At 40.2% G+C, this 26,561-nt stretch overlaps 1 protein-coding gene across 1 annotated transcript in view; it reads right to left on the reverse strand.

Moving 5' to 3' along the window:
• Positions 1 to 16,611, reverse strand: part of klhl10 (kelch-like protein 10) — a 32,915-nt gene extending 16,304 nt beyond the window's left edge. The window contains exons 1-3 of the mRNA XM_071598791.1: positions 16,349 to 16,611; positions 15,350 to 15,601; positions 8,025 to 8,304 (exon numbers count right to left, since the gene is read on the reverse strand). Of these exons, the coding sequence (XP_071454892.1) occupies positions 8,025 to 8,304; positions 15,350 to 15,601; positions 16,349 to 16,611 (795 nt within the window). The remainder of the gene's footprint in view (positions 1 to 8,024; positions 8,305 to 15,349; positions 15,602 to 16,348) is intronic.
• Between the last annotated feature and the right edge of the window lie 9,950 nt (positions 16,612 to 26,561).

Consider the following 26,561-nt stretch of genomic DNA (forward strand, 5'->3'; position numbering starts at 1 on the left):
CTCAAGTAGGGATCGAAGTACCTCTGAAAAATATTCAACACCGCCGGGATTAATTTTCTAACCTTTAAGGTAGGTTTTGGAGGCCACAGATTATAATGGTACAACGATGAATTGCCTTGACTCTCCTAATAAGTACAATATGACATCCGAACCAGCAATAACCCCACCTTCAATCCTGTATACTTCCTTCTTGCCTGCACTACTATTTTAACATATAACTTTGTTTTTAGAAAAACTAAGTTAAACGTTAAAATAAGAGTGCAAAACCTAATCAGGTGGAACAGTTTACATATCTCGGAAGAGTTTTCGACGAAAATGATCGAAACAGGCGAACATGAGGAGGAGAATTTCGTTAGGCAAAGAAGCCCACACAAAGAGGGAATTGATGACAGGGACGTTAAAACTTTGATATGGAGCATAGCCATCTACGGCAAGGAAAAATGGTCATTAAAGCGGAATGATAGGCGTACATTGAAGGCTTTTGAAATGTGGGATGAGGAGAGATGGAGAAGGATAGGGAAGGTTAAGTAGACAGAAAGAAAAATAAACGAGGAAGTGCTGGGTATAGTGGGGAAGGAGAGGGTATTGCTGGGAGAAATGATAAGGAGGCAGAAAAGATTTTTTAGGGCAATTTGATTGGAAACGAGATATTGAAGACTGTGATAGAGGGGAGAATGTTAGGCGAATGAAGAAGGGGCCGAAATAGGATAAGGATGTTGGACGGAATGAAGTACACAGAATTAAGAAGTGTAGGATGGTACTTTCTCCTCTGTTAAGAGACAAATTAATTGTCGGTGTACCGTTTGGTAGATTGTGTCCATCGAAAACCTACCTCAACCGGTAGATTACCGATGGCGAAAAAAGGAATATCCACAATGAAAAACGAACGAATGACCTTTTTTTTCTGAAAAAGACTATGATTATCAACTGCTCTGGAAGCCGTTTAAAATACTACCAAATTTTGTGGTAAAATATTTTCAAAGTTTATCTGTTGAGGTGAGGATTGAATGTTGATTGATTGATTGCTGGTTATGAGTATTATTTCTCTCCACTAATCTACCAACAGTCATCATCGCAGAGGGGTTGATATCTCATAAATTGGCTAGTTGACCCAAAAATAGTTAACCATGCATGTACAAGGTATATGTTATAGGGTATTTGTGTAACCCCTAGAAAATATGCAATGAATAATTGTCGAAATAGTTAGTCATAACCTAATTTGTCAATAAAATAAAGAAAATCAAATCTGACTTTCATAAGTACTTTCGTAGTAGTTTCGTCTTATACACCTTATTTTAGTTATTATATATGCCTACCTTCATGTTTGTCCATCAATCATAATGACCATCTGCTTACCTAACCACTGCTATTAACAACAATATGTCGTGGTATAAATAATCACCATTATCGTAATGCTTGATAATAAAAATTGCATTTTTCAATTCAACAGATAACCCAATGTATCACACATGCAGGTATGTGACTTACCACACACACAATAATGATGCAGTGATGCAACTATGATCAGGGATTCAATAACATTTGGCTTATCTTTCAAAAAGCTAATCGTGAGACTCTTTTATTGAAAACATTCCAATTTCCAATTGAAGGCTAATGTCACATGATGCCAAATGTTGCCATTCTTTTTTTTAAATGTGTCAGATGGCGACACTGACCGACCAATACTCATGGGATTTGAACCTCAGTGGACCTTAAGTTTAACAAGTCGTGTCTCGCGGGCACCGCTCTTTTGTATGGCCATCGTCAACAGCGACCAATGTCATATCAGAACAGGATAGAAAACTCGTCTAGAGTTTTCTATTCTGTTCTGTATAGAGTCCTGTATAGAGTATAGAGTGACGTCCCTGCTCTGTATAGAGCAGGGACGTCACCTTGCCAACACAATTCTAATAGTTTATTAATTAAAATGAACTACAAAGTTTAACTTTAGCGGAGCATTGTGCTCAGCTTTTGTAGAGGGCCTATGGTTTTATGCCTAAGGTCCTCAACCATGTGTTAAATTAGGTCTCTAAGCTTGCAATATCTTCAGATATTTTACACAAAGTTATCAAAAAATAATTAATTCAGAAGGTATTTAGAGGGAAGAGAGCTTTTATAATATGTTCTCCACATATTTAACGATTTCTGGACTTGAAATCAACAATGACCTCCGCAACAACGCAGGAAGATAAGCTACAGAAAAAAACTATCTTTATCTTCACTCTGAGATTACATTTGCCATTACCATTCAAATTCAGTATAGAAATCTATCCATCGAGCATGACATATAACAGAGGTTTAATTTTTCTTTACGGAATGCATTTGGGATGAAAGAATTATTTAATTTAATGAAGAATACTAGTGAGATGAATACCGTGTTAAATGAGCACTAGATATTAAGTAGATGTTCACCTCTGGATTCATAAAAAGCTAGTGGCCGGGAGACTGCTATTAACAACACATGGTCTGTCCAAAAAATAAGTGGAATAAATCCGAGAACAAAATTATAGCAGATTAAAGTACGAATAATTAAAATTCTAGAAAACGGCACCCCTGTGAATCGAGACACCGATACCAGCGCTACTCTGCTCTGCTGGTCGCGCTACGCTTACTGGAAAGCATCGACGGGGACCTAGTGTTCAGGCACCTCATCACGGTCTCTTTAGCGTTATCCAGCGTTCCAAAATGACTGCCTTTCAAGCTCCTTTTCATTCTTGGGAACAAAATAAAGAGGTCCGGTGGTGCCACATGGGGACTGTAGGGCAGCGTTGCTCCGCCTTGGTCTTGGCCAGGTGCTCGATAATGCATGAGGAAGGCGGAGTGTGATAGGGTGGCGTGTTGCCATGATGCGGCCACAAGGTGGCAGAGATCTCCTTCCTGTTGACGCGTTGCACTCTCTTCCTCAGCCTTTCGAGGACTTACACGTAAAGCGTACCGTTCACTCTCTGCCTCCCCGAAGTACATACTCTTTAGTGGATAACGCCTTTTGAGTCGGAATAAAATCATTCTACGTACTAATTTGTGGGACATGCCTTACATTACTCCCTTTCCCGGGAGATTTATCTCGAGGGATTTTACACAATTCTACAATCGACCATTTGAGCCCTAAACGTCGCACATATGTTTGTGTTTGCTTAATCAAGCAATAATTCGAGCGGATTACTTTTATCGCAAGCTTAGTTATTTCTTGAAATTATGTTATATTTTAGGAGTGCAATGCTGCATACATTTCTATTAACCTCGACCGAAACCAGCACATTTCCCACTTTTTGTATAGCGACATAGAGGAAGAAGGTCTTTAGGCCGTTATTTCGGGCTGTCAAGCTGATATGCCAGAGAAGTAAACCTACGGTTGGGCATAAAGAAGTAGAAAAATGGAAACTAGAGGAAATATGGAAGTTAAAAGGACCTAAGTAAGGTAAGTTACTGTTGCGGCATCTCCCGCAGTATCTTTGGAATTTGTTAAAAGGACCGTTAAAGGTGCCGCGTATGTTTATCAGGAATCAAATATATGACCTAGTTTTCGCCGTTACTCGGTGTAATTCCTCCATTGCATATGTATATAAGCGATACATAGTAATTCCACCATTTTTTTCCCTGCCACACACCCTCGCGGTGGCTTTCAGGGAGCTAAAAATACAAATAAAATACACAATATTTATTGTCCACTATGGTTTCACCAATATGTGACATCATCGCCCGATGACGCCACACAGTGGTGTGAACATGGTTTGCAATAAGTATTAATTGTGGAATTGCTCTGTTTTTCTTATCTCTGCAAGGAATCATATAAATAGAAACCTTTTAGCCAAAAGATATTTCAACGTTGAAAATTTCAATGCGAACTCAGAAATTAATGTTCAATCATTTCTCCAAAATTAATAAAAGAGAAGAAAAGAGATCGTGCGAATCAGTCTTTAAAAACAAATTTCCAGCTAAGGGCTACTCAATATCCAACTTCTTTATACACTTCAAAGTTTCCAAAATTTTATAAATAATATTGCACTCAGATTCGGTAGCGTAAGAGCCCTAACCTACAATTACAAGAATCAGATCTGCACACAAATGAACACGAATTCTCTCCGCTTCACTAATTTAACATTTTTTATTGAAAAAACAACTTTCTCAAACAAATTGAAATCACCGATGGTTGGAGTGGAACATTTTTAATATAAAATTAAGTATCGATGAGCGGAAAACAACCGTGATACCTTTATATGCCAATTGAATGCATTCTACGAATTTCTTCCCGGACCTACATACCTCTCCTCCTTGCCAGGATTAAAGGATTTTCTAGGGCCTTAAAATAAAATAAATGAATTTACGTTCATCTTGATGGTTACGAGCAAATGTAGATGCATGTCGAGTTTTATGAAAAATCGTGAGTCATCACAAAGTTGTGTTCACCTTAAATCCGGCCAAGGCATCAGGCGTAAAAGGTACACGAATTTCCTGCGGCGAACTAAAGCGTACATCCCTCAGCAAAATTAATATTTCCTCCCCTTCCCTCCAGCTTGCAATATCCATCATTCCGGGAACATGAGCTCCATCGGGGTTCCAAAAACCCCTTTTACCAGCCCCCTCCCATCACCCCTGTGGACTGAATCGCCCATAATAAACAAACATACGGTGCGTGGGGAGAGCAATGAATTTAAGCAGGCTATCTATCTCTCTCCCGCGTCTCCCCGCCTCCCTACCCATTATAAAACGACGCCTCTTTACTGGACTTCCACTATCGTCCTGTCTCCAGCCGGCCGAGTCTAGAAGGAACAGAAAACGTTTTTCTGGAGACGCGTTACTTGTTTCTTTGCGTGCGTGCCGTTAAAAATCCGGATTCGCAATCTCACCATCGCCCTCGAAATCAAAATTTTTGTTGATCCCATACGAGAAGTACCCCAAGTGAATTTCCTCCTGCATGAACCGTTGATATGTGCATCGTATTCAACGCATCCTCGACCGAAATGTGATGGTATTACAGATTCGAGAATCGTTTGTGCGCACTTTCAACGAAACGGAAATGCATTTATTAAGTGCAGAGTGACTTTGATAAAAAGGAGACGAAGTATCTTACTGTTATAGATAAACGTACGCATGATACTATACATATTTTGTAGCGTACATATTTACTCCTTTCAAAGGGTGTCCAAGAGTGGAGAATATGATATCGGACTGTAAACAAGGATCACGTGATGGCCCGATCCCAGCCCTCCATGCTCTCTCCATCATTTTTGCTTCTTTCAAGCTCTTGAATTCTAAACACGCTCAAATTTTCGCACAGCTCAATAAGATTGCTGACGTTTCGCACGCATAACGGCTGTCATCAGCAATATTATTTAAGTGGCAACATTAAAAAATAACAAATGAGATATACCATAAACACAGTAATCAACCCGAAGGTCGGTTTGGTACGTGATCACAAGAGTAAAAATAACTTTTTATTATTAAATTTTATTATTATTTATTAAAAATTATTTTTACTCTTGTGATCCGTTCGATTCCGCCTTCCCCACCTTTATTGTGTTCGTCCTTTATATGTGTTCCTATCCCTTTTCCTTATATCTGTTTCTGTATATATGAGTATTTATTCGCCGTTTGGCGGGATTTCGTGTTTGAATGTATATATATATATATATATATATATATATATATATATATATATATATATATATATATATATATATATTTAAACACGAAAACCCCCAATATCATGAACGCATATCCATTCACATAGAAATAGATACAAGGAAAAGGGATAAGAACACGTAAAAGGGCAGAGTTCTGTCCTTCTCTTCCTTGAGAAAGGTGGGGTGGACCACCAAAAATTCGAAACCTAGTGAGTTTCTTTTCTTTTTCTGGGTGCTTTTGTCATTTTCTGCTAGTGGTAACTTCATATGAATTATATATATATATATATATATATATATATATATATATATATATATATATATATGTATATATATATAGAAAATATATATATTTGTACATAGTTATTGTATATATACACTCAAACACGAAAACCGGCCAAACGGCGAAGATATATATATTTGGCCAATGTGGCTCGTCCCTTTCTTCCGACCATACGTGCCATGAAACGCACTGTTCTTATCCTTTATGACGCTCTATGATTGCTTTCCTAATGGGTGAAACAGCTCCCTTACGCCAACTCTTGGGCAAAGAATCGGGATAATTGGTTGCGTAGCCCCGCAGATCTTAGTGTAAATTACGTTTCCTCAATAACTCATATTGTTAGAGCATCGGCCCGGCAATTCAAAAGATCCAGTGTTCACTTTCCGGTCAAAGAAATATTTTTACTCTTGTGATCTGCTCGATTCCGCCTTCCCCACCTCTCCTGTGTTCGCCTTTTATATGTGCTCCTATCGCTTTTTCATATGCCTATTTCCATACATACTACCTCGATCAAAAAGTTCCCGGAATAACCACCGTGTGGCGCTCCCATCGTTCCGATTTGAGTTCTGTTTTTTTTGTTAAATTGGTACATCTGTTGTTGATATTCCCTTTAAATCTTAGTGTCATAACTTGACATTTGCAAAAGTTACGTAGCCAAGAGTACATCTATCTCTGTGTGTGTTGGCGATTTTTTACAATTGCAGAAATGGATTTAAATTTGCAACAACGAACTTGTATTAAATTTTGCATAAAAAACGGATTTAGTGGCGCACGGACGTTGGAAATGTTGGAAAAGTGTTTCGGCAACGATTCTCTAAAAAAAACGGTCGTTTACCAGTGGCACGAGCGGTCCAGAAGTGGTCGTGAGTCAATCGAAGATGATGAACGCAGTGGCAGACCGTCGACATCGAAAGTCGGTGAAAAAATTGATAAAGTAAAAGAAATGTTGGTCAATAACCGCATATTAACCATCAGAGAAATAGCGGAGGACTTGAACATTGCCTATGGATCCGCCCAAGACATTGTGGTTAATGATTTGGGTTTCCGTCGTGTAGCAGCAAAGTTGGTGCCAAAAGACCTCAATTTCATGCAAAAAAGAGACCGTGTTGACGTCGCAAAAGACATGATTTGCGAGGCTGAATCCGATCCCACATTCATCAAAAGGATCATTACTGGAGACGAGACGTGGGTTTATGAGTACGACACGCAATCCAGACATCAGGCAAGTGAATGGCGTTCACCAAATGCGCCGAGACCAAAAAAACCACGTCGTTTTCCGTCAAAAAAGAAGGCAATGCTGACGGTTTTCATGGATTACAACGGTGTAGTGCATCATGAATTTTTGCCAGAAGGCCAGACAGTAAACAAAGAGTATTATTTGGGCGTTATGAGACGTTTGCGTGAAGCAATTCGCCGAAAGAGACCAGAAATGTGGGCAGAAAACTCGTGGATTTTGCACCATGATAACGCACCGTCGCACAGTGCTATCATTATTCGTAATTTTTTGACGAAAAATGCAACAAATACCATCCAACAGCCACCGAATTCACCTGATTTGGCTCCCTGTGACTTCTTTCTGTTCAATTGAGTTAAAAAACCATTACGGGGAACGCGTTTTAGCAGCCGAGAGGAAGTAATGGAAAAATCGCAGGAAGCACTGATGGACATACCGAAAACCGAATATAAAAAATGTTTCGAGGATTGGATCAAGCGCTGGCATAAGTGTGTTGCAGTCGATGGGGATTACTTTGAAGGGGACAATATAGATTTAGATGAATAAACTTGTAATTTTAATTTTCTGAATAAATTCCGGGAAATTTTTGATCAAGGTAGTATATGTGTGTGTATAAAAAGTATATTTACATATATATATGTATATATATATATATATATATTTATTTATTTATATGTACATAAATATATACATATATATATATATATATATATATATATATATATATATATATATATATATATATTTATTTATATGTATATACATATATATATATATATATATATATATATATTTATATGTATATATATATATATATATATATATATATATATATATATATATATATATATATATAAGAGGGAGGAAAGAAAATAAACCTCACCCTCTCGAGGAAGTACTCCGTGTCCAGGAGGCCGAGCCGGATGTGACGGAGGAGGGTGGCGACGCACTTCTTCCGCGCCCCTGGGTCCAGGGCTACCCATCGCAACGCGCACTGCCACACCTGCTCCTCCCCCTTGATATTGAGCAAGTCGTCGCCTATGATAAGGCAGAAGTCTTCCAGCGACAGCTGTAGCAGCTCCCCGCTCCTCGTGGCCACCACCGCGAAGTGCCGCAGGATAAAGCTGAAGGCGCACGTCTGGAGGCCGTGGCACGCAAAGGCCCTGCCGGCAAAAGAAAGAGCGTAAGTCGGACGGAGAATCCCCGCAATGCTGAAGTAGCGGGCGACTGGTATGGGCCATATTCCCTCAGATATCTACTATTTAGTGTTGGAAGAGCTCAGTGTGAAAAATTATTGTTACAATGTATTCGTTTATGTATCTTTCCTCCTAGGTGAGCAATGCGACGCTCTCCCAAGCATTTTCCACAAACCTCATTCTTTGCTTAGACTTTCCCTATTTTAGTGTTCTACTCTTTTTATTATCATTTTACTCTGCATATTTATGTATTTTTATTTTATTTATATTATTATGTATACAATTGGCAGGAAAAGCTCCCCGACCCCGAGGATACCCTTACATTAGTTTCCCAACAAAACCAACACCGGTAATGGGCGTTTTCGTAAAAAAATTCCTAGAAATCAGTATCATAGTCAAATGGGTCCCCAAATGTTCATTTGAATGCTTCGCGATCCCAAAGGCGGACGGTGGCTACTGCTTCATACAGGACCGTAGGTTTTGGACCCCATACATTCATAAAGCTAAGTTCTCCCTGCTCGGTCCGGCACGAGCTTTAGCTAACATACCTAGGGGATCTTATATGATAAAATTGGACCTTACTAGCGCATTCTCTCAGATACCCGTTAACTGCCGGCTTTGGAAGTTCGGTGGAATACGATATCGGGATGCTAAATATGCATTTACATGCCTGCAAATGGGACGCCCCCTAATCGTGGCAATTTTACAACGCTGGGCATCCGATGTATTGGAATTGGTGCAGCAGAAATTCGCAGTGAACGGCATAGCCTAACTTGACGACTGGCTGTTTTACAGCTGCCAGAAAATGCGCGGGTTTCAAATTATCCAATACCTACGGGACACGTTAGGAATATCTGTAAACATTAAGAAATCAATATTAATAGTGACAAAATCTATTAAGTATCTAGGAGTGGCAATTGATACAGACAACCTAAGTCTCCAGCTCACCAGTAAGGCACTGCGGCGTGTGAAAACCCTTAAAACAATAGTGGCTAGATTAAGGAAATCTGATATTCCCAAAGTGGCGGGATACTTAGCCTGGATTGCCTGGATTTTGCGATTGCCAACGTTTTTGATATCCCAAATATTCTCCCGTGACAACAGTGGATGGAAACGGATTCCCACCATGGACATACTCAACAAAGAAGTGTTTTTGTCAAGACCAAAGGACACCATTGAAGTGTTTACCGACGCCACCACTACGCAAGGTGGGGTATCAATCCTCACATGGCAAATAGACTGGGAATTTCCTGTACCTACTGCGTGGCACATATATGCAATTGAAATATACGCAGCCTTTTACGGTCTACAAGAAGTTATTTTACTGTGTAACGGCGTCAATCCGACCAATGTAATTATCAATGTAAATATAGACAACACGGCAGCGCTGTTCAAGCTCCGAATAGGGGATGGCATCCCATTTAGGAGCCACCCCAGGTTATTGAAAATGTATTTTAACGTTATTAAAGAAATTCCGTCACCACACGAGACCTGATCCTGGGTTTCCTCGACTGACAATCCGGCCGACGGGCCCTCTTGGGCCGTGCGGTCCCAATGATGTGTGCGCCGGCTATACTGGTCGAACGAATATACATTAGAGAGAAGACACGGCTTGAAGGCAGTCGCTGTTAGCCGTCAGACATGGGAGCTCAGGGTCAGCAGCAGGCAGGTATATTTACACCGGTGTATACTTAATTTATATACATATGTACACACGAATGTATATGTATGTAATATATTTTTTTAGATCTGCAAATCTGTGCATAATGTATATCTGTCTGTCTATATGTATTTATGCGTATGCATGCAATTATAAATTTTATGGCTAATATAATATGGTCATGATGATGGGTTGAATGGAAAAAGGGACCGTTTGGTCTTAATTTTACCCAAATAAAAGCCTCTATTTATCAATCTAATGTTAAACATTATAACTGTGAAGTTATTCGACGAGAAATCAAAAATGTAAGAAAAATAATAAAGAAGAAATTTCTCTATTATTTTTGATTCTGAAAAAATATACTACAGAAAAATTGACCAACCTTTTTTCGTCCAAACTTTTCTCATTTGAAAAAACTCTCCCGGGATGCAAGTAATTCTACACTAGGCAGATATTTACATAACGCTATTTTAGAACTCTCTTCTGCAAGCCCTAGCAAAATTGTCAGGCGTAGCAAAAAAAATCAGAAGGAAATATCCGAGAAGTATAAAAAATGAACTAGAAACATCGTTACTCTAAACTGGATATTATTGAGGATGAAACGGTATTCTTACTGCTGAAGATTGAACTTGATAGTAATGAACAAATGCGTCCTATTTATCCTTTGAATTTTTAATATTTTAGTACCCTTCAAGCCACCGCTTTGGTGTATGGTAGGGGATGAACACACACCAGACCAATTTTGATTCAAATATTTTCACCCCTACCGTGGTCGGACAATGTTATTCTGATCCCATTTTGATCGTAGAAAAATTGACATCTTAAATCTCTCTAATACTATTGACATGATCTCTCCTATCGTAGTACGATGGGGGTATAATACATTTTCAACATCGCTGCTAAAGAGACGTCCTTCCAATTTATGCAAGGGATTAAATCTGTAGTTTAACCTTCCCTCCGTAAGTGAGTCTCAACCTAGATCCTCTAACAATGTAGATACGCTTCTCAGTTTGTCATAACTACGTTTTACAACCCTAGTGCCTCTACGCTGCACGCGATCCAATTCGGCAATTAATCCAACGTCGTGAGGATCCCATATAATAGCAGCATATTCTAAATGAGGCCCAACCAGCGAAAGAAAACATTTCTCTTTGACCTTTCCATCACATTTACCCAGTGCTCTTTTAGCAAATCCTAATTATTTTGTCGACTTGCTCACATATTCCTCTCATACATAAGCTTCACCCATGAGAGTTCATGAGGGAGGTTATCGCCTTGGTATTTAATTACAGTCTGTAAGTAATTTAAGTACATTCTTTTTCCATAATCAACATTTTGTTTTTTTTAATGGAACGATTCCAAAAAAGGAGGTTAATATCATCAGTAATTTATAGAGAATTTTTCTTCTCTAGGTAGTTGAGTGGCACGTCCTGACTACAACTACCAGGGGTTAGAATCATTCCCGAGCATTTATAGGTGACCTTTGGGGCTGCGTTGTTTTTCAGTAGATACATTTACGACAAGTAAATAGACAGTGAGTTCAAGGAGAAGCATTTAAACCAGACGGGGCGCATCCCCCAGTACGTCTGACACTTAATTTACCCTACAATGGCCCAACGCTCGCCTACAACCCCCCCTTCCGGGGGCAGTATACAGGGGACTATACGGGGTTAGTTCTCCGTATACTGCCCCGGTTACTCATTACTCGACTGCTACGTGCATGGTCCATGGTGAAGCCCATGGAGCTGGACAATTGAAAAATGAATGTTGATGTTTACATGATTTTTGCATCCATATTATTCCTTTTCTATCGGCTTTTTTATAAAAATAAAGCTGATTCATTAAAAAAATGAAAAAAGGTTTCCGCCGATTGTGAGAGAGTTTATTTGAAAAACGTTATTTAATAATTGTTTAAAATTTAACAAGAAATGGAGTACCAAAAATAATATTTAATTAATACAAGTATCTTTCAAACAAAATTAGCTATCCGATGCACAATTATTATTATAGGTAATCTACCGTTTAAGGTAGATTTATGGATGGAAATAACTACAAAATAAATATCTTGTGTCTCTGAACTAAACACAACCCAGCATTCAACTATTGGACAAGGCCGTCATCATCTCCGTATACGAGTACTTCCTCCTTTCCTTCATTCCTTCCAATATTCCTATCCTATTCCTGTCTGTTCCTCGCTCGTCTAACATTCTCCCCTCTATCGCAGTCTTCAACATCCCGCTGCCAATCAAAATGCTCTGTATCATTTTTCCTGTCTTCTTATGATTTCTCCCAGCAATCTTCTCTCTCATTCCACCATACCCAGCACCTCCTCATTTGTTTTCTTCTCTGTCCATTTCACCTTCTCCATCCTTCTCCACATCTAAATTTCAAAAGCTTCCAATCTACGCCTATCCTCCTGCTTTAATGGCCATATTTCCACGCAGTACATAATTACGCTCCATAGCAGAGGTTTAACGAGCCTTTACTAAACATACTCAACGTTCCTGTCATTAATTCCCTCCTTGTGAAAGCTTCTTTGCCTATTGTAATTCTTCTCCTCAATTCCCTATTATTTTGACAATTTTCGTCCAAAACACTTCCGCGATGCGTTAACTGTTCCACCTGTTCTAGTTTTTTGCCCTCCTATTTCAATAATTTATCAATACCATTTATACATATTTCAATAACTTATCTTTTCTCTTTCTAGAACACCTCATCATTTTTGTTTTGTTTATTGATTCTCATCCCATATCTATTACACCTAATTTCCAATACACCCAGAAATGCTTAGAACCCCTTGGCTGGCTGACAAACTAGAGTTTAAGATACTTTTATATGAGCTTTAAATTATTCCACTGTGAATATTGAATCAGGAAAAAAACAAATCAAGGCATAGAGTGAGGCCAAAAATGAAAATATTCTTCAATACGCATAAATCGTATAAAATATTTTTCAAGGTATTTCGTGAGAGAGGAAATTACGCCCATCCACCAATACACAATTTTGTGCAAAATGGGAGGCACTAAGGGAACATAGTTTATTGAAATTAAATGGGATGAAAAATATAATTATTAAACAAGGAATACAAAAAACGCACATTGCTTGACGTTTTTGAAAGCACGATCGAGAGCAATTAGTTAATATCCTTTTCTTTTGTTACATGATTAGTTTTTTTTCTTGCGTCGCCGCTGCTTAACAATATATATATATACTATATACATATTAGCGTATTATACGTGTAGCATGTTGAGAAAGGAGAAATACGGACGTTTTAGGTCTGTACAAGGTGAGATGGAAGGATATCGGGGATTACTTGAGTGATGATTATGGAGTATAATACAGCGGAGGAGAAGAGAGCCATCGAGGGGTGTCAATGACATGAATAAAATAAACGGTAGAGAAAAGAAACGAAGCAAACATGAAGCAGGTGAGTGATCATCTCGAGAGAAGGGACCTAATATTCTTAAACTCCTATCTTCTCTCCCAGTCACGTGACCAAGATGAGGTTAAAATTACAAATGTCACAATAACTGTTCCAAATGATGCTGAGCAACATCGATTTATTATATAACCAGGGGCAAATAATGTTTAAAAAATCTCATTGGATGTCCTTCCATTCCAGATAGAAACTAATGTGACAAATATAGTTTTCGTGGCCCAATATATTTATATAGGTTAAAGGCACGAGAGGACCCTCTCTCTCCGTTTACTATCTAAAACTTTTCCATTTCCTTCACTCTCGGTCCAGCGTATTTCCTCCCTTCTTTTTTCAAGCCTATATCAGTGTATGACTCCAACCTCCACCCATCTTCCTACCTCTAAGAACAGGTTTTGGATTAATATAGCACTACACTCCATGTTCAAATTTTCAATAATCTTTCATATATTTTTCATTGAGCTTATCATTCAAGAGCTAGGAAAGTCGGATCGTTGCGTTCCTCTCATTTGAATCCCGCTTTCAATCGGAGATGGGTGACCTGGCGCCGTAACTGGCTGCCTCGCAGTAGTTAGTTCCTCACGTCTCCGGAAGAGAAAAGGGAAGCGCTTCCTTGAGAGGTCTCGCAGATAAGTCGACGGCAGCAGCGCTACCAACTATTATAATCCCAACCTCGTCCAAAACGCAATTCAGTGGATACGGCGTTCAAAATAAAGAAATTGAAATTCGAAAGCAAATCAAGTTTGGAAACCGCGTATGAAATCAAATTACGCCCATCTGTATAAAACCATCATTGTCTGAGAAATTTTACCAGCTACATACATCGGGTTGACGAAGTTACATGAATGTTTATTTACAATCGTGAATTGGAATCGGTATTGGTATTGATTTTTTATTAAAAATTTATTCATTATTCCTCACAATGTTTCTTTTTTACAGTAAGTAGACTTTTCAGAGACATGAAATTCTCATACAATGTAAAAATACACCTAAGTCATCATGAGTTTAAATTAGCAGAGTTATTGTTCAGCATACCCGAAGCGAGAAACCCATTGCCACTTGCAGCTAATTATTTACGGAAATTCGATCAGGTTCAGCACAAATATCATATCAGTAATTATATTAAGGCAGCAAAGTAGCTTTCAGATATACTGGCAACTGACCGCGCCCAAAAGTGAGCAATTATCGAAGTTATTTGCACAAGGAAATACTGGAGAATGATAAAAATGAAAAGGATGGACAGAGTAAGAATTGAAGAATTACTCCAAGGTGTAGGTGAAGGGAGAAGCCTAAATCAAACACTCATACGAAAGAGATTACAAGAGTTGAGATATCCTGGAGGCACGATAATTGGCTGAGGAACATAATTTAAGGAAGCTATGTGGGAAAGAATCAGAGAGGAACGTGGAATACAAGAACCAGGTATGAAAAATGCCGATGCGAGTAACTACGACAAAATTTGAAGGATGTGTCTTTAGCAATGCTATTGAAAATATATTATTACTCCCATCATACTACAATAGGCAAGATCATGCCAATAAAATTAGAGAGATTAAGAGTATAACAGATAGATTTAAGATTGATTTTTTACCACAAACGATAAGGGATCAGAATAATATTGTCCTACCTCGGTAGGGGTAAAAATATTCGGGTCAACATTAGTCTGGCATGTATTCACCCCCTGCCACACACCCTATCGGTAGCTTACAGGGTGTGTGGCAGGGGGTGAATATATACCAGAATAAACTATTAAAAGAATTGGATATCCAGATGGCAAAACGAAGGATTTCTCTGTCGTCGGCTGGTAATAGTCTGAATAACACACCCCAAAGAAAACCGGGCGAGCGTGGGAACTAGATCGTAGCTTTTGGTGGGAAGATGTGGTTTATTCTGGAATTAGTTCTACCCGTCCATACCTGGCAAAATGGAAGACCCCGATACAGTTTTCGGCGACCAGGTGGTCCTTGATGTAGTTGCAGCACAACTCCTGCGCCCCGTCGATGCACAGGTAGTCGGCAGTCAAGAGGATCTGACACACGTTCCATGGGGTGAGGCTGAGCGTCCGAAGGTACACGTACTCGAGGACTCCGTGCATGGCGCTCGATGTCACGTCCGGCAAGAAGGCGTCCCTCACTTCCACCGAGTGCAGAGTGGTGGTAAAAAGGGCCCTGGTTGCGACCGAGGGAGCAGGATGGTTGCGGGAGTCCGCATGGAAAGAAGGAAAATCACAGGAATCCAGAATTAGAGTTTTTACAAGAACGTCCAGAAATTGCAACAGACTTTTCCTCTTTTTTTTGCCAAACAAAAAATAAATTGAAATTCACGCACCAAAAACAAGTGTTGTGCTTTGCAGATATTTCACTTCGTGTACGCGTCGAGTTTTTGACATCCTGCTTGGATGAATTTGATTTTACAATGAACGTATTTTTATAACGAGGATATAAATGATCGTTTTGTGAAGAATTACTAAAAAAAATAGAGAGATAGATCACTTTAGGTCACTGGATAACCTGAGTTTAATTGCAACTACAAAAGCGCAACGATTGCACTTACCACTAAACTACTAGAACATACAAACTTGTTTTATTCATACGGTTCCACAGAGGGAGGGAATCATTCTAGCCACGAATTACCGTGCGTTATTAGTAGACGAGGTCATGAGAGAATGTTGAGGAAAATTTTGAGCAGATGTGCATCATTTCTGAAGGAATCATTTCTCCCTCTTACACTTCGTGAGCACGTGCGAAGGGAAAAATAATTTCGGGCAATTCTAACTGACCGAGAAAATTTTTAACCAAATGTGAATGGTCCCCGTAGGGAGCACTGGTTGGCTAGTGACCCATCGACCCTGTGCGATACACCCTCCAGGAGGAGGAATGTTGAGTGGGTGCGCGGGGGGGGGGTCTCTCTCTCACCTGAAGTACGAGCTGCACGCGGAGAGAACGGCACGGTGCACGCGGAACACGGTTCCGTCGTCGAGTCTGACGGTTGCGTCGCAAAGGAGGTTCTGCTCTCGGAGTTGTTGCAGGGTGAGGAGAGAGTGCGTGCTCATATAGCGGGCCCTGTCGCCGCCTCCCGAACCCTCGCCCTGCCCCACGGTCCCTCGATCCTGCGGTGTTCCCTCGGAGGTGCTCTCCTGAGACGAGCTTCCCTCATCCTCCAAACTATACCACTCCATTTGAACACTTGCCCGTACTCAACTACCTGGGACTTCCTTAGACCTTTGCGTCGCCCTCGGCTGCTACTCTTCCAGTGCTACTTCTCGCTTACAAACTCGATCGAATGGAGCTGGTGAGGAATTTGTCCCGCTAACTACCGCAGTCAGGCCGGGGGAAATGTCGCGGTGGCCGTGGCAACGGGGTCGACGGTGACAATACTCCCTGAATTGGATTGGCGTTGCCATTGTTGAGAGGTATTACCGATGTACCTTGCTATGCACTAAATCAGATGGACGCACCCTCCCAATCACTTTCGAACGATAGCAGTCGCATCGGAACTAATGATTTCCTCCTGTAACTTTGCACCTTCACGAAATTTTCTCAACAATGCATAATCTTAGTAATTTTCTTGCAATAAAGTAAAGGGTAAAGTGAAAAGTTCTCGGCCTGACGCGGAGATGGTGTTCAAGTTCAGCGAAAATTCATGATTCCTACCTGGATGCACGTGTCATTAGATCGCAATACAAGTTTCAACTTGTTCTAACGAGTATTTTGTTTGCATGTATTGTTGCAGTAGACGTCTTTCGTGTTTTTCGTTGAAATGGAAAAACTTGAATTTCATGCGCTCATAAAATTCTTCATTTTGAATGAATTAGCCCCTAAGGAAATTCATCCGAAGTTGACAAAAAATTTACGGGAACTCTACTCCTTTAATATCAACCGTTAAAAAGTGGGCAGCTGAATTTTAACGTGGTCGCACATCCCACCAAGATGATCCGCGTGAAGGACGGCCAAAAACCGCAACCACACCGGAAACCATCGAAAAGGTGCACCATATCGTGTTGGATAGACGAGTGAAGGTAAGTGAGATAGCTAAGGCCGTGGGGAAATATCGGAAGAAAGGGTGCGGAACATCTTGTGTACAAAGAATTTGGGATGCGAAAGCTCTGCGCAAGGTGGGTGCCGCATTTGCTGAATTCCGATCAAAAGCAAATGCGCAAACGATTTTCGCAGCGAGGTTTGGACCGATTGAAGAGGGAACCAGCCGATTTTGTGCAGCGATTTCTCCCCATGGATGAGACGTAGGTCCCTCCACTACATGCCAGAAACGAAACAGAAGTCGAAGTAGTGGGAGGAAGCCGGTGGTTCAGCACCAAAGAAAGCTATCGCATCTCCCGGAAAGGTCATGACTAGTGTGTTTTTGGATGCGAAAGGGATCCTGTTAATTGATTACCTTGAAAAAGGCAGAACAATTACAGGAAAATATTACTCCAACCTTCTTGATCAGCTTAACCCTCTTAGTGCGGCGGGGATTCCAGGGGTACTAGTGAGAAGTGCGAAGGTTAATTTAAGAAAATGTATCACTTCAGGAAAAAAAACATTATGAAGTTATTTGTTCATACATCCATATGCAGTTTTTTTATTTTGAAATATAACATTGTAGTTAATAATGATGTAATACATTTACATCATCTGAAAAATAAATGTAATCATTACAGTATCATAAATTTGAAGAATATTTTTTTAGCTATAGTATTTCGATTTTTAGACACAAAACTAACATTTTTTTTTAAATATTTTTCGATAAAACTACGACATTTAAATAAAGAATCAAAAAGACATGTAGAAGATATTATAAATAAATAAAGAAAAACCAGTGAATTGCAAATTTTTTGTCAGCCTCTGCATAGTTCAAAAAAATTGCGAGAAGAGGCCTGTCATGAAGAAGAAAAAAATCATCTTTCACCAGGAAACGTACCTGCTCACAAAGGTGCGTTGGCGGTGGAAAAAACTACGGGATTTTGGGGTATTATTTGCTCAGTCATCCCCCTTTTCACCTGATTTAGCACCCTCAGAGTTTAATCTGTTCCCAAACTTGAATAAATTTGTTTCTGGTAAGCGCTTTGCGTCCAATGAAGAAGTTGAGAGTAGATGGATATTTTCACAGCCTTTCGTACTCTCTATTCCGGGAAGGAATACTGGTGTTAGAGAAACGCTGGGCCAAGTGTGTTAAAGTCAATGGAAATAATGTATAAATATAAAATCATTTTTTAAGTGCAAATCGCGGTCAAATTATCAGGCCGAGAACTTTTCACCTTAACCTCTTAGCGCATTTCCACGAAATAAAACTTTATTTTACGACGCGCGTTTCGACTCACATAAGGCCATCCGCAGGTGCAAGACTGACGACTTAACGGTAGACGGAAAATTTTTAATGCTGTCGGAACAGCTAGGGAGGGAAGGGGAGAGTTTTTGGCCGTACGCAATTCGACGAGCATTGCGTCCATTATCTCTGGTCGATGACATTCCAGGTCAATCCAGAGGGCACACTATTCCATTCATTTCTGGAGGGCATTAAAGTTAGAATGCAGGAGGACGTCGAAAGATTTAAAGAGAGACGCACGCATGGAGTACGACCCAGCAGCACCTGTCCATCTTTCGCCTACATTACGAATTAAATGTCTTAATCAAGTGAGTTAAGATGCGGCGGCGAAGGGTAAACCGATTCGCATCCACCCGCCCCTTATTGTTCGAGAATATTCAAACCGCGGCGGGCGAGGAAATTTCAGGAAGGACTGTGACTGTACTGAAAAAAAGTGTATAGTTTATAAAAGAAACCTAATTCACGGAGTTTATAGCATGAGGATATCTCATGCTATAAACTTTGCAGGGGTCACGCTGAAAATGAGAGACAGAAAGTTAAACAGAAGTGAAAATGAAAAAGGAGCGCGGTGAATATGAATGAATGAATTAGAATAAATATGTTAGGAATATTTGGCGAGAAGGGAAATGGAAGGTGACCACGAGGAAGGCCAATTTGTATGGTCCGAGTGAAGGGAGGGATGCGTCGAACGGAAAAGTTAACCGTATGGACGCATTCAAGGAAGTATCAGCATTGTGGAAAGGGAAGAGTGCAGCACTGCAGTCTGTCTTTGGATTAAATTGCTGACGATGATGAGGCGACCATGTGAATTCCCTTCGATATTCCTCAACACATACTCGAATGAGGCAATTATGAAAGTACTAGCAATATGCGTGTGAGAAACAAGGATGGAGTGGGGAGGACACCCACCCATCTCAGGGTCGCGGATGATATCGTAAACAGAACAGAGAATCGAGGAGACTGGACTTAATCCTTGAAAACAACGTGGCAAGTGCATGAAAGAACTTATTGCCAGAAAACTAAAATCCCGGATGCGGAATAAAACGACTCAATGAGAACATCGTATTGCAGGAGGATAAATGACTGCCGGTGAGATCATACGTCTGCCTTGTCACATCGAAATGAAGAGATATAATGAACATATTGAAATTAAATGAAATTGTTGACTTTGTAATTCCACGCACTTTATTTAAAAACACGGTCCAGGTTTCGACGTTGAGCGTCATCATCAGGTGGTGCCTGATGATGATGTCTAACACCGAAAACTGGGCCGTGTTTTTAAATAAAGGGAGTGAAAATGCAAAATCAATAATTTCATTTCATTTCAATATGTCATGCAAATTCCAAAAAGTTATGCCGGGCACAATAAAAGATATTATGAATATTGAGCGAGAAGGAGCCCAAGCTAAGAAATCGGCCAGCAGGAAAATACTCAAAGAAGTGAGTCTCATGAAAAATAAAGTAGAGTGCGGCAAGAAACAGAATGAATTGTGAATTAACACTGCAAACCACACATCCTTGCAATGGCTTTCAGTTTAAGTTGTGTAGGTTGATATAAATATTCATCATTTTCAAGTGCCGCTCAGTTGTATATGGTTATAATATGCTTGAATATAAATACAAATGTATAAAATACATTGGAAATGGTTGTCTAGACAGCATATCCGTGAGAAACGGCAAATAAGGAGCTATCGCCAAGGAAGAGAACCCTGAAAACACTGACATTTAATCAAGACTTGACACTGATAAAAATGGTTCACCGGAAGAATAACTCCAAGAAGAAGTCTTCGATAGTTGTAGGTACACTGAAAGTAAAACTGGAGGTTGACCTCGATTCGTTCTCCGAAAAGGACACCTCTTGATGCAGTCAACTTATTCTTCATTCATAGCCCACAAATTTTCACTGAAGATGTTCACCGAGTCTGCATGCCGGCCGACATGGCAGTGTTTCATTATTTCTTTGCGCGCGTAGTGCCTCCCGAGGATGTTCCATTTGTATCAACACCAGCCGAAGGTCAACCTACGATGAAGTTTCATAGTTTCCTTCTCTTGTGTCATAATGTGAGTATATTTATCCGAATGCTTCTGGAACAACATTCTGAGGGAAAAGTCTGGGGCCCGAGTGATAGCTGTAATACAGGATGGATTGGATCCTGTAAATTGTATTTATTTGAATTGAAAAATCGACGGGGGATTGAGAGGTTGCGGTGGCTATCGTACTGGCTTCCCACCCAGAAGGCCCGGGTTCAAATCCCGACGGCGTTGAATATTTTTCAGAGGTATCTTGATCCCTACTCGAGGTGCTTTGTGGAGGGCACTTTGAGGGAGTACGCCGTCCGTCGGATGGGATGTTAAACTGCGGACCCCTTGGCGCATTTCGTTAAGAGTAGGTCAATGCCGACGCCGGGTTTCTCTCCACCCTTCATCCTTTCCTGTCCATCCCCTATGGCGCAAATGACCTTAGCTGTCGGTCGACTCCCCTAAATACTACTACTACTATTTGAAAAATCGACGCATGGAAGTGATGTCAACCAATGCAAGTTAATAACCAATGAAAATGCAATTTGAGCCCACTCCAGTATTCAAAAGTGTGACAACATTGTCATTACGCCTTCTCCTCCACGTCCTCTCCCGTCCCGTCTCCGTGTGTATATACTCTGGATACCACACTAAGTTTTCATTCATATTCTACGGTTACAGTCGCATGCTAAATTAAATCTCCTCTCTCTCTCTCTTATCTTTCTTCTTAATTGATCCTGATTCTCCAAAAGCATCTCTATTAGTCCCTTTTGTTATCTCTTCCTCCTGCGTGAGAGAAACCCTTTCGGGAATCCCTTTAGCGTGCCTGCATCGGTACCCCTTTCAGTCGTGCGCAGAAATGGAAACCGTCCTTTCCTTTCATCCACCACGCACATCTCCTCACTCTGCCACCCTCCCTCGCCACTCCCTCTTCATAATTAGATCCTTGAAGAAAAAACTGAGAGTGATTCACAAAAAACGGAACGAGAGCTCGGAATGGCTCATAATTTACAAAAAATTAGTTCGTGAATTGAATAGAGAAAAGAAAATAGCCAAAGATAGTTTTCTACAGAAAATAATCGGGATAGATAATGGAAATAAATTTTACAAGTACCTCCGGAGGAGGAAAGACAACAGGGAAAACATAACAGCTTTAAAAAAAGAGGATGGGACACTAATCGTCGATGATAAGGAAAAGGCTAATACGTTTAATAATTGGTATGCAAGTGTATTTAAGGTTATGGTAAATAAAAAGGATCCTGTAGATTCATCTCTGAGTCAACAAGGAGGCGAAAAAATATTAAATACCAAAAGTATTAAAACGACGAGCGCAGAAATTTATAAAAAAATTATGAAAATGAGGGCAAATAAATCAAAAGGGCCAGATGGTATCTCAATTGACTTGCTTAAATTGGGCGGTAGTGTAGTTTCAAATTATATAAATCATTTATTCAATGTTACGTTAAACAATAATGCTCTGCCAAATGCTTGGAAGGAGGCATATGTTACGCCAATTTTCAAAGGAGGAGATAAGGCACTAGTTGATAATTATAGACCGGTAAGCTTGACATCAGTTGTATGCAAGCTATTAGAAAAGATAATGGCTGATTGTCTCTGGGACCTGTGGGAAAGTGAGAATTGGTTGTATAGTCGCCAATACGGTTTTAGAATAGGGCACTCTTGTGAAACTCAGCTATTAGGGTTCTGCCAAGAAATGTTCGACTCTATGGATGCGGGAATAGAGGTGGATGCTATAATAGTCGACCTGTCAAAAGCCTTTGACAAAGTTGACCACGATCGCTTAATGCTTAAGATGGGCCAATTGCCACTACACACAGATGGAAGAGTAATCTCTTGGGTCAGAAATTTCATGGAAGGTCGAACACAAAGGGTAAAATTAGGAGAAGTGTATTCTGAAAAAGCAAGGGTAACATCGGGAGTCCCACAAGGAAGCGTACTTGGCCCGCTATTGTTTTTAATATATATAAATGATCTCCCAATAAATATTAATTCTCAGTTAAGACTTTTTGCAGACGACTGTATTATCTACAGGAAAGTCGAAAATGACAGAGACCGTGACAAACTTCAGAGGGACATTAATAAAATGGCAGATTGGGTGACAAAAAATGGGATGGATATTAATGTTAACAAATGCAAATCCATCACTTTTAGCAATAAGGTAAATGGAAACCATAGGGATTATAAATTCTCAGAAAATGTCATTCCTAGAAGTGATACTGTCAAATACTTAGGTGTATATTTAACTAAGGACTTGGGGTGGGGGCTAAATGTGGAGTACATCTATAAGAAAGCTTTCAAAACTCTTCATTGGGTAATGAGAAACCTCAAAGGGAGCGTTAGAGCAACCAAGGAGAAGGCTTATCAGACCCTAGTAAGACCAATTTTAGAGTACGCTTCTCTTGTATGGGACCCTCATGAAGAAGGTCATATTAAAAAACTGGAAAAGGTGCAAAGAAAGGCTGCCCGATATGTACTGGGGAAGCATAGGAGGATGGAGAGTGTGTCTGACATGCTAGAAACGCTGGGCTGGGAACCTCTAGAATCTAGAAGAAAAGTAAGCAGACTTTGTGGAATGTTCCGAATTTTGAAGGGGGAGAAAGCTTGGGCAGATCTTAGGAAAGAGGCGGGGAACCCAAATTTTATAGGCAGAAATGATCACAAATTTAAAATAAAATGCCGGGCACAGAGGACCAATAAAAAAAAATTTTCTTTTCTAAATAGAACAATTGTTGAGTGGAACACCTTACCTGCAAAAATATTCGAGCCCTTTCCTAACAGAGTGTATACTTTTAAGAATAGATGTAAGGTATATATGTAAAAATTTGATTTATGTGTGGTGTATGGTATTATATGTTATAGCTTAATTTTTTTTTTATGTATCTTTTTTTTTTCTTGCTGGTTAATGGTTGTAAATGGGATGAGGATTCACTTGTTTTGTTAAAGAGATCTGTGTTTGTCTGGTTTTATGTATTATATTTTGCAATTGTTTGGGACTTGTGTGCCACCTGACAGTGTCTATTAGCACATGTGTATTTATAATAATAATAAATAAATAATACCTCCTCTTTTATTCCTTCTTCAACCTGTCTTTATGCTGTCCAAAATGCTTATTCTCTCCTCATTCCTCTCCCCGCCTCTCCCGTTTATTACGACCCTAGAAACTCAATCTACCTCTCAATGTGTCTCCTCCATTAATTTTTTCCTGAATCTCATTCTTTTACTTCCTCTCTTCTCCATTCGCCATTTAAAGCACCGACGTTAGTCTCCTTCTCCGTTCAATTTTTTCACCCATTATTCTCCACATTCGCATCTTCAAATCCTCCGATCTATTTATCCTCTGGCCGAAGAGAGAAATGAACCTCTGTGAAAAGCGATGCGATTTTTAATTTTAGTCAATCAATTTCGACGTTCGAGTTCATTTTCAAGGTGAATGTACAACATATCTTGCGAACTTGTACAAATTTCTTTTTCTCTTTCCATTTTGAATGCGAAAATATCCCGCAAAGAAACTTCTGAATTCATAAATTATCTTATCGTCTTGTAGAAAAGACAAGGTCGCAGATTCATGCAGAGACACGCTCCATGTTTGAAAGATTAGTGAAGACTTTATCGGCCATAATCGCGAGAGAATTCGGGCACGGGGGCGAGCAAAGGGTAGTAGATCCGTGCCCCGGAGACCCCCTCGCGCAGCGGACGGGGGTCTCCGGGAAGGGGGAATGCAGTAATCGGGGCCACATTGAAATTCAACCCTCGCCGTCCCCCTCCTTACACCCTCCGCAACACGCCCCCCGCAAATCCCCTCACATCCCCTCTCTCGAGCCTCCCTCCCCTCCCTCTTAATCTGCACCCCTTGACCTTTCGACGCGCCTCCACCGTATCAACCCGCCTCATCCCTCTTCGCCTGATTTTCTCGCTCCGATAGATGGCAGCAGTCGTTCTCGCGATCATCTCGCCCGATTATGAAATAAAAACTCAAAATTCAGCAATATTTTATTTCAAATTACCAAAGTAGAATATCATTAGCACAATTTAATATTTAATTAATCGGTATCCATAATTTTGCAAAGACATCTCCAAAAAGCACGCTTTCTTGATGGAATACAAAGAGTAAATAATATTTTCAGGATTTCCTGCTCCTGAGAATATCAGCTTAAGTAAGGTTTGGAAAATATCATCAATGTACTGCAGAAATCCCCGAACTCTTAAAGTGAAAAATGATTACTGAGAAAACTTTCAGCCAAACAAGACCAAGGAATTGCAACCATAGTGAAACTTATTAATTTTGGGATGAGGCAAGTTAAGTAGAAAGAGAAAGTTTGAAGCTCTGAAGAAATAGGGAGAAGAAATAGGGAGGTAATCATTTCAGGTAGGTATCTTGAGAATTCCATGCGGTTATCCGTTCCCATAGTTGTGGAAGTATTGATGCAAGGAAGTGGAGAGCGGAGACTTTTGTAACAGATATTTATTTATTTGCACAATTACGTTACAGTTAGGCGATTTTCCTGGTGGCAACGGTCAGGTTTGGTCACAGTTATCTCTTACAACGAAAATTACATACGGACACATATAAAAACAGATAAGAGACAAAATATTTTTACATACAATGACACTTCCACATCACATACAAAATGCCGTCCACATCACAGACAAACAATATTTTCATGACTACAACGAAGTTTATTACCCAGTGGCTGATTTACATTTATACTTAAAACTTCTAAAATTGGATGGAAAGGGCTCAAACAAACCTCCAGGCAGTGGAACTAACGTGGTACTATCGTAGGATATTTTAGATCCTATGGTGTTTCTTTTCAATCATAAACTCATAGGTGAATGGGATGATTGGACTAATATTCTTTCTGCTCTCGATATGAAAGTTCGGAAAAATCAGACGAATTGGCTATACAAGAACTTAGGCACAAAGATTATGTTATGGTGACATTGGAAGAGGGAACCAAAATAACCCGCGGGAACAAGCCTAGACTGAACCATAGCGGACTGACGGGGGAGGAGCTGCGTACTTTTAAGTAGGACGCTTGTCGTTCGGCAAGGTTGTAGATGCTGAATGGATGGCCGAGGGGAGCACGAGATGGAAGAGTAATGCCAACCAAACACAGTATTGTACGTAAACGAAGAAGAAGAAGGTGTGGATGGGATTATATTCCCAGAAGTGCATCAATCCGTATTTTGTTGGATTCCGATGGAGATCCAACTCAGTGTGGTTGAGATCGATCGGAGTCCTTCACTGATCGTTTTGTTAGATATGAGCACGCTCAAGCGGCCCTGGCGGAGGGCCACTTCCCCTTCATGTCCCTTCACTCCCTCCCACTGAACGCCCACAACCGGCCGATCCCTTCTCCTCGCACATACTTTGTGAGTAATATTTCATGCCCTTCCTTCGTTCCCCGTCCTTCTCTCCCTCTTAAGGCAAACCTTTTCCAAGAAATGATCACTGGAGCCCACTTCTTCCCCCTCGACGAACACTCTCATTCGGTGCCTGGGTGAATATTTCAGCAGACTGCTGGGAACTAGAGCAGAGGCGGAGGTTGGGGGAGAGAGCATTGTCGTTTGCAGGGGAGTTGAAACAATAAAGCGATTGAAAAGAGATGTTTTCGCCGATTCCACACTTGTGGGCTCATATTTTCCTTCGACTTTAGTCATCTCAAATCTGCAGAGAGAGTTACAAGATCGACATTCTCCCAGAAGAGGATTTATTCCTAACCTTCTGCCTTGGGAGAATTGATCTAATCTTTTGCTTTACTTTAT

This window comes from Hetaerina americana, unplaced genomic scaffold (genome assembly GCF_022747635.1).
Source record: "Hetaerina americana unplaced genomic scaffold, ioHetAmer1.1.p SCAF_10, whole genome shotgun sequence".
Lineage (NCBI taxonomy): Eukaryota > Metazoa > Arthropoda > Insecta > Odonata > Calopterygidae > Hetaerina > Hetaerina americana.